The sequence below is a fragment of the Salvia miltiorrhiza genome, chromosome 7, assembly GCF_028751815.1.
Source record: "Salvia miltiorrhiza cultivar Shanhuang (shh) chromosome 7, IMPLAD_Smil_shh, whole genome shotgun sequence".
In the NCBI taxonomy this organism is placed as follows: Eukaryota; Viridiplantae; Streptophyta; class Magnoliopsida; order Lamiales; family Lamiaceae; genus Salvia; species Salvia miltiorrhiza.
In genome coordinates this window covers 1,372,299-1,380,980 of record NC_080393.1, presented here as the reverse complement: position 1 = coordinate 1,380,980, position 8,682 = coordinate 1,372,299, and the positions used below count along the sequence as shown (strand labels likewise).

The window sequence follows — 8,682 nt, the reverse complement described above, 5'->3', positions numbered from 1 at the left end:
AAAACTTTCTACCTATTTTTGGACTATACCCCACCACTTATAATTACTCTTACTTTCACTTTTTCACAACTCTCAATATTAATTATACTATAATTTCATCATTCTCAATACACTCAATAACTTTTTCTCCACTTTTAATACATTCAATAATATTTTTCTTAAAACGTGTGTCACTCCCTTCTAGAAAATTCTTTCATGGACGGAGGAAGTATTTATTACTTGGTTTGTGCCAACAAGTACTTGGTCTTTGCTTGAACGTGGCTATTATCTTACCAAGATTTGCCAACTAAACAATCCCCATTATATATCTATATATATCTATTTATTTAATGACCAAAATGTGGCTATTTCCTCTCTGTTTCTTCTCCCACCGATGCCCATTATTACACCAATCACTATATTTTACACTTTGATAAACTGATAAACAATAGCATCACTTGTAAAAGTACATCAACCATAAAGGCTAGCAATTATTTCTCGAAAGCTACTGATCATCATATATGTGTAGAGAGAGAGAGAGAGGTGCATGAAGAAGGAAGGTAGCAAATATAGTTTCTTGATACCTCAGTAGTTGCTTTCCTCTGTTTTTGTCTGAATTCAGTTGAGAGAGATTCAGACAGCGAAAGGAGAGAGATGGGGAAGACAGGGAGATGGCTAAGAAACTTCTTGAGTGGCAAGAAAGAGAAGGAGAGAGAGAGAGTGAAGGAGAGAGAAAGCGACCAAATCCCCGCCACCGACCACCGCCCCACCACCCCCATCTCCACCCCCAAGGAGAAGCGCCGCTGGAGCTTCCGCCGCTCCTCCGCCGCCGCCCCGCCCAAGCACGATCCATCCCCCGCCGACCCCGTGTCCGACATTCACGTCGAAACCGATCCCAAGAAGCCCGCATTGCCCTCGGCCACCGTCGCCGCCGCCGTCATGCAGCTGCCCGATGATGCGGCCGAAGAAGAGGCCGCCGCCGCCGCCAAGATCCAAGCTGTTTTTCGCGGCTATTTGGTATGTCGTATTTAGCGACGGAAAAGGCGGGATTTTGTGACGAAATTCTCGTTGCTATTTTTAATAGATCTTGTGATACTAGGCTCGAACCTAAATTTCATCTCTGTTTTTTCCTTTTTCCGTTGTAGTCATATTTAGCGACGGAAAAGGCAGGATTTTGCGATGAAATTTTCGTCGTTAAATTCTGTGATACTAGATTCGAACTTAAGATTTTTAGCCTCGAGCATTAATCACATTATCACTAGATTAATACCTGTATATTTAGATCATTGAGTTTGAAGATAACATTTGGATTTTTTTTTTTTGCAGGCAAGAAAGGCATTGAATGCGTTGAAAGGATTGGTGAAGCTGCAGGCGTTGGTGAGGGGGCATTTGGTGAGGAAGCAAGCGACGGCGACGCTGCGGTGTATGCAGGCGTTGGTGACGGTGCAGGCGAGAGCCAGAGCGCAGCGGCTGAAGATGGCGGCGGAGGAAACCAAATTTGTCGATCAAAGGCACTATAATCACAGAAAATCTACGCATGGAAATATGTTTAGGAATTCCAATCAAGTAAGTTTTTCTTTTTCTTTGATGATCATCTAGATGTGACTGTTTCATTGCCGGATTTAGAAATAATATTCATTTGTTCGAAATTATAAAGACAAAATTGTGTAGATCTTATGATTATAATTAATTCAGCTGCAAGAAATTGTGCATATTAAAATCTTATTTGCTCCGAAACTACGTAGAAAGTGGCTATCTGATGGAGAATAATAAATATAGGAGTAGTGATTTATTTATTAGTTTATTTTAGATATGTCTTTTATGATTTTGGAATATATAGGAGATTTCAATGTGCATTATATAATTGGATTTTGATAAATAAAAAGTTAGGGTTGATTTTTCCTTATCACGTGCTCTTCCAGTATTCTTTTGTGAATTAACGGAATTTCACTATAATCGATCTGTGTTCTCGTTCGGTATCTTGTGAATCTTAATCAGTATATTAGACGCTTCTCTTTTGATATTTTGTGAATCTTAATCAACATACTAAACTATCACTAGCAAGATTCAAAGAATGTATCTTCAACATAAATTACAACATAGTACATCATAAGATACATGAGCTTAGAAAGAAGCCCATCACTAGCAAAATTCAAGAATGTGGTTGCAAAGGAATACTCTGTTTTGGTACCTAGTTGAACACACATGATAATTATGAACACATTCCCTCACTTGTTGTCAAGATTTAGCACAAGAAAACCTCACACATGGACACATGATGCAGGATTTGGGGTTGGAAGAGAACGTGAAGATCGTCGAGATGGACCTCGGCGACTACAAGCCCGCGACAAAAGCCCGGAACAGCTACTCGAACCACACGCACAAGGAGCAGAGGATGTGGAGCCACAACGACCACGAGGAGCAACCAACCTCGGACATGACAACGAGCCCCCGGACGTTGGAGGAGTACTCGTTGGGGAGCAGCCCGCAGTGCTACTCGGCCATCATATCCAAGGCCGATCAAGCCCGGCTCCCATTCTCGTACCCGAGATCAGAGTATGCAGAGTCCCTCTACGGCGAGTACCCCTTCTACCCTAACTACATGGCCAACACGCAGTCGTCTAGGGCTAAAGTCCGGTCCCACAGCGCACCCAAGCAAAGGCCCCCCGAGCCCCCCACGCTCGAGAGGCAGCCCAGCAGGCGGCGCCCCTCCATAGAGGGGCGCAACGTGCCTAGGGCCGTCAGGATGCAGAGGTCCTCGTCTCACCTCGCCTCCTCCGGCCCTCAGGCTCAGCCTCAGAGCTATCACTATCCTTGGTCAGTGAAGCTTGATAGATCAGCAGCTTCACTCAAGGATAGTGAGTGTGGATCATCAAGCACTGTGCTTACTAACACCAACTATTGTAGATCCTTGGTTGGATTTGAGGTGACTTTTTTTTTTTTTTTTTTTTTTTGCAATTTGATGATGAGATGGTGACATTAATTTGGTTTGTTGTGAATTCAGGTGCAAGGAGGTAGGTTTTGAACTGACAGAGAATCTGAGGAGGAGAAATCATCAGAGGTTGATATATAAAATGTGTTTGATTTGATCTTGTTGGTTAATTTCAAGATTTTAAGGTGGGATCATTTCCATGATTCTAGTGTAAACAGTTTGCTTAATTTGTTAATATGTGTTAATTGTGAAGAAGTTATTGCATTTTTTTTATTACTTGTGATTTTTGCTTTTAATGTCTTTATAAATTATTACATGTATGCACTCGCATCCCCATCAATTATTACAGGTGTTTATGAATTATTTAAACAATTAGCAAAGTTGGATAAGTTTAGTAAAAAACACATAGCTATCCATTTCAAGTGTACTTTTTTTTTTTTGAGATTAATGAATGAATCAACCCCTATGTATACAAAGAGATTTATTTTTAGGCAAAATAAATCATTTTGATTTTATTTCCATAAATTTGAATTGACTGGGGAATATTTACATGACTTACAGAAATTTTATTCATAGGCATGAGTTGCTAAACAAGCCATCTTCTCTTCCATTCAACTTTTGGGCTCAAGATACAAGTGTTTGGACTTGTGAAATAAAATAGATATTGGACTTCAGAAAAATAATTGTTTGGGCTCCAATAAAATGTTTTTTGTTGGACGTTACATACATAATTAATCAATCGGTCTTCATACATTTACCTAAATATTTATGTAAATAAGGGATTAGCTTATTATTTTTATTTATCTAGACAAAAATAGAACATGAGTAGGACTGTAAACGAGCTAAGTCGAATCGAATACTAGCATGTTTGAGTTCGGCTCATTTAAATATTCGGGTGTTCGAGCTCGATTCAAGCTTTTATCTTGTTGATCGAGCTCAGCTCATCACCCACTTACCGAGCTCCGAGCTTGGCTCGGGTGATGCTTGATAATGCCGAATTCGAGCTCGAGCTCAGCTCATTCGATATTCGTATATATGCGTTCGAGCTTGAACTCGTTAAAAATTTAGGAAAGATTTCTTAATTAATATATTACCTGAGCTCGACTCGTTTAAGGTTCGGTTTGTGAACAAGTTCGCTAACAATCGAATCTGAACATATTCGCGAGTTTCAACGAGCCAAGTGTTGCCAGGCTCGAGCTCGAAATCAGCCTCGAGCTCGGCTCGTTTATTATTGAATCGAGCTCCAAATAAGCTTTTTTTGGAGTCGAATCTCGAATCGTTTGCAAGTAGCTCTATTCATTTACAATCTTAAAGACGAAGGTCGGAAATCGAAGGATTTCACGTGAAGGTCCTCACGTACGCTTCGTAATTAATCTTGAACGAAAACCTAACTGCCAACCGCTCTCATTATAACGTTGATTTCCACATCCAAAATCCCGCGTTGAAATTTGAAATCAAACGACAATTTAATTGCGGCACCAAATATACCTAACTTTTTACTCACCTTTTATCTTCATCCTATATTTACTTCACCTATTTTTACTTTTGTAAGGAAGTTTGAAAATGCCTACTGTTCATTATGCTGCTTTTCTTGCAGTTACACTCGCTCTCCGATGTTCCGCCGCCGCCGCCAACTTCGCCGTCCCATTTCTGTCGCCTTTTATCGGTTTGTCGGAAAACTTCGCGTAATTTGATTATGTGTGTGTGTGTGTGTGTGTTTAGAGAGAGAGTTGTGGATATATTTTGTGGTATGATTACTGTATTTTTTATGAGCTTTTTTAAAAGAAAAAAATATTTTCATGGTTGATTAAGTTTTTCATAAGCTTTACCTTATCTTTTGTTTGTTTCATATCTTTGTAATGTAGATCTACGGCCAAATATTCAATGCGTTATTTTAATTTTAAACATTCTAGATATATTCTTAAATAATTAAATCTCATTTTCCAACTGTTTCATTTTACTAAGTTGGATATTACTTAGTAGCCAACTCAAAGAAAAAAGTTCAATTAATATATTAGCTGAATCTTTTGAAAAATATGGTATATATTAGCTGAATTAGACGATGTTTAATCATGAATTGTTTGTGTGCTTCTTGTAATTATGGATAGACTTATTTTTGTGGTTGGCATGAATTTTTTTTTATGAGTTTTACGTACATGTTTTATGTTTGTTGCCCCTGCTTTAATTTAATTCCATTTACTTCTTTTTTTACTTAGAAAGCACTCCTTAAAGTTAATGAAATAAATGCGAGAAACACCTTTTTTTTTATAAATTAATAATTAAATAAGTAAATTTAGAAATTACGTTACGTACACTAGGTCAACATACACACGTAAAAACACCATACTTTTGGCGGTGGGATGTTGCGAGCTAGTAGTAAAGTCTCTATGCAATTCCTTAGGGTAGGCTATCATATTAATAAACATTAATTAGCCTTTAAATTGCGAATATATATGATGAATTCACCCTTTAATTAATAAAAATATAAATATTCAATATTTTTATTCATTAATTTCATAAATAATATAGTGTTTAAACAAAATTAGCATTGAACTGTATCATCAATTTAATTTGATTAAATAAAATTAATTAAAAATAATTTATATTCTCTTCGTCCAACTTCACGTGACCTAGTTTTTTTTCCGAATCGTCTTATCCGACTTAGCTTGTACCATTTTGAGTAATAAATTTTGACTAATAGACCAAATGAGATGGGACAAAAAAAATTATCGAATTTCAACGGATTACATGCTAGCTTTTATATGAGTTTGAGTGACAAGTTTAATTATTTTTTAGGTCGGTAGCATAATTACACGTATCTAATTACGTTTAGTCTCAAAATAAAGTTATGGCAGAGAAGAGGGTAACAGATTCTTATTATATACGTAACAAACATTACAATAGCACACGTGGCAGACGATGATTGGCCAATACCCACACGCTTTGCCACGAAAGCCCATAGCCTAACCGCCAACGACTCTCATTATGCCTTTGACTTCACCACAGTCCACGATTTCTACTTCCAAATCGAAATCAAAATCGAAATCCCATATTTTTTTTCATACTATATATCTCAGCCCATAATTAATTGCAGCACCGAAATAGCCCAACTATTTTCTCTTTTTTGCCTTCATCGAATTTCACTACACATTTCTCTTATAATTTTCTGTCGAAATTCGAACATGGCTACTGTTAAGTATGCTGCTTTTGTTGCTATTACACTCGCCCTCGGATCTGCCTACGTTTCCGCCAACTTCACCATCCCATCTCTCTTCCCATCTTTCGGTTTGTCTTAATTTTTTTGTTAAGAATTTTCCATTTTCAGCAAAGTGCTTTTTTTCTTTTTGAGTTTAGTTTTCTTGTATTCTGTTTTTTTGTGTGTGGAGTTTTGGGTTGATTATATTGTGATGGGATTTTATTTTGATGAAATGGGGTACTCCAAATTATTTATTTATTAGTATTTGTGTGTGTTTCTTGAAATGAAATTTTGTGATTGTTTAAGTGAAACTGTGTGTGTGATGTGAAGCATATGATTGCTTATTTCTTTCATTTTCGAAGTGATTAATTGAAATGATGAGATTATGTATGTGTTTGTGAATATGGGGTTGTGTAGTTTCCATATTCATATGATTCTTGAAACATAATATTGGTGTGCTGATTTTTATTTTTCATATTTATGTGATTTTTGAAACAAATCACTTGTGTGTGTGATTATGGAATGCTTATTTTTTTCTTCATGTTTATGTGATTCTTGGAAACAAAAATACTTGTGTGTGTGTGTGTATGTGTGTGTTTGTGAATGCTTATTTTATCTCATATTTATGTGATTCTTGAAGCAAATCACTTTTGTTTGTGATTATGGAATGCTTATCTTTTCTTCATGTTTGTGTGATTCTTGAAAACAAAAATTCTTGTGTGTGTGTATGTGCATATGAAATAACCAAATACTTGTGTGTTTGACTATGAAATGCTTATTTTTATGTTCATATTTATGTGATTCTTGAAACAAATCCCTTGTGGAATGCCTTATTTTTGTTCATGTTCATGTAATTCTTGAAACAAAATTACTTGTGGTGTGTCTATGAAATGCTTACTTCTTCTCATGTTTATTCATTGATAATTAGGCGATGAAGCGTGCAAAACAGACGTTTGCGGAAAGGGAAGCTGCGTGCCTTCGAGCAGTAGCATTTTTGGATTCGAGTGTCAATGCCAGCAAGGATGGAGACAAACTCGCTCCGATGATGATCAGTTCTTCAAATTCCTGCCTTGCATCGTTCCCAACTGTAAGCTCTTTCTTCTCCATTTCCCACTTGTGCTTTTGTCTCCATTGATTCTCTGTATTATCTTGTGAAATCATTTGAAACAAATTTGACTTATGGTTGTGTGGAAATGGTCTTCAATCAAAAATCCACAAGTTTTGCTGTAAAGAGACAGATACTAAAGCAAACAAACGTGTATAAGTTACCATTATCATTAAATAATAGTGGATAATGTTTGATTTTAAGGTTGATGATAACTGCAAGTAAACTTCCCATGATTTGCAAGTGTTTGAAATATATTAAAGAGATGGTTTTTTTTTTCTTTTTTGCAGGTACTGTCAGTTTCAACTGTGATAAATCTACTGCTCCTGCACCTGCACCAAATCCCAAGAACTCAAACTACTCAGTTTTTGATCGTACGAAGCCATTCTATGCCGACTCTTCAATGAACTAGTCTTTGATCATTTCACTCGTTTACTCGTATTTTTTCTTTTCGTGTTTGTAGCCTGCTCGTGGAGCGACTGTGGAGGGGGCTCGTGCAACAAGACCTCCGTCTTCACGCACTCGTGTTTCTGTGAGGAGGGCTATTACAATTTGTTCAATTCCACTTCTTTCCCATGCTACAAACAATGTAAGAACATAGCACACATTCAACACTTGTTTATAGCATATAGAGTTGCAAGGCCCAAAATCTTGATGCATGAGTGTTTGTTATTAGGTGCTATCGGAGGGGACTGCCCGAAACTGGGAATCAGCATGATGAACTCATCGAACCCGAGCTCCCCACGAAGTGTCGTTGGTGACAGTGAAAGCCATGGTGATAATTTTCTAGCAATAGCTGCATAGGTTTTGGTTTTTTTTTTTCCTTCATATATTGACTGTTTTTTTGGTTTGTTGCAGCATCAAGATTGATCACAAGAGCTGAGTTGAGTTGGTTGATGACCATGGTTGCAACTTTAGCTCCATTTGTGTGGAATTGCAGTTGAAAGAGGCAGCCATCTTGTGCAAGATTTGCAGTTTGCTTCATGATTCATTATCATAGTCTATTTATTGTATAATTAGTGTCTATTTATTGTGTGTTTATCATAGACAATTTATTGTTTGATTACAGTTTTGTGTAGATAGTGATTCTCCTCTTCTTCATCTTTCCATAGGACCATAACCAGCTTCAAATTTGACTAGTTTCCTCATAATTATCGCAGAGAATTAATTGAGAGATTTTCTAGCATCATTGGAAGAAAAACACAACTATACAAACTAATCAAATTCCTATTCGAAAATCTTGCACACCTATGATCTCAACAAAAGCTTGAGAATAGTTTATTTATAGGTATAATAGCGTTGAAATACACGACGAATTTTTAAATATTTTTGATTTTACACGTGAACTTAAAATCCTACGTCCAAATATATGAACTTTATTCGATGGATACTTTTTCGAATTATGATACATCATTATATTTTTGTATTCTTGTAGTGAAATACCTAATGTCTAATTAGGTCATTTAGAGC

The 8,682-nt window shown here is 36.8% G+C and overlaps 2 protein-coding genes across 3 annotated transcripts; both read left to right on the top strand.

The window, feature by feature from the left end:
• Positions 1-281: 281 nt before the first annotated feature.
• On the top strand, positions 282-3,166 carry LOC130991413 (protein IQ-DOMAIN 19). The gene is made up of 4 exons (XM_057915629.1): positions 282-996; positions 1,306-1,545; positions 2,264-2,905; positions 2,984-3,166. The coding sequence occupies exons 1-4, from the start codon at positions 634-636 to the stop codon at positions 3,002-3,004; spliced, it is 1,266 nt and encodes a 421-aa protein (XP_057771612.1). The 5' UTR covers positions 282-633; the 3' UTR covers positions 3,005-3,166.
• A 1,289-nt stretch (positions 3,167-4,455) lies between these two features.
• Positions 4,456-8,321, top strand: LOC130991412 (uncharacterized). 2 transcript variants are annotated; one of them, XM_057915627.1, is made up of 6 exons: positions 4,456-4,577; positions 7,036-7,194; positions 7,503-7,586; positions 7,676-7,801; positions 7,889-7,987; positions 8,071-8,321. In XM_057915627.1, the coding sequence occupies exons 1-6, from the start codon at positions 4,475-4,477 to the stop codon at positions 8,154-8,156; spliced, it is 657 nt and encodes a 218-aa protein (XP_057771610.1). In that variant the 5' UTR covers positions 4,456-4,474; the 3' UTR covers positions 8,157-8,321. The 2 variants fall into 2 exon arrangements, with proteins under 2 accessions (XP_057771610.1, XP_057771611.1); XM_057915628.1 differs by lacking the exon at positions 4,456-4,577 and adding an exon at positions 5,904-6,196.
• The last annotated feature ends 361 nt before the right edge of the window (positions 8,322-8,682 follow it).

Bases quoted from the DNA above. Each gene is read 5' to 3' on its own strand.
- LOC130991413 (XM_057915629.1), top strand. From the start codon at position 634: ATGGGGAAGACAGGGAGATGGCTAAGAAACTTCTTGAGTGGCAAGAAA. The intron at 997-1,305 runs GTATGTCGTATT...TTTTTTTTGCAG, and splicing joins CTGTTTTTCGCGGCTATTTG to GCAAGAAAGGCATTGAATGC. The intron at 2,906-2,983 runs GTGACTTTTTTT...TTGTGAATTCAG, and splicing joins GATCCTTGGTTGGATTTGAG to GTGCAAGGAGGTAGGTTTTG.
- LOC130991412 (XM_057915627.1), top strand. From the start codon at position 4,475: ATGCCTACTGTTCATTATGCTGCTTTTCTTGCAGTTACACTCGCTCTC. The intron at 7,195-7,502 runs GTAAGCTCTTTC...TCTTTTTTGCAG, and splicing joins GCCTTGCATCGTTCCCAACT to GTACTGTCAGTTTCAACTGT. The intron at 7,802-7,888 runs GTAAGAACATAG...GTTTGTTATTAG, and splicing joins TTTCCCATGCTACAAACAAT to GTGCTATCGGAGGGGACTGC.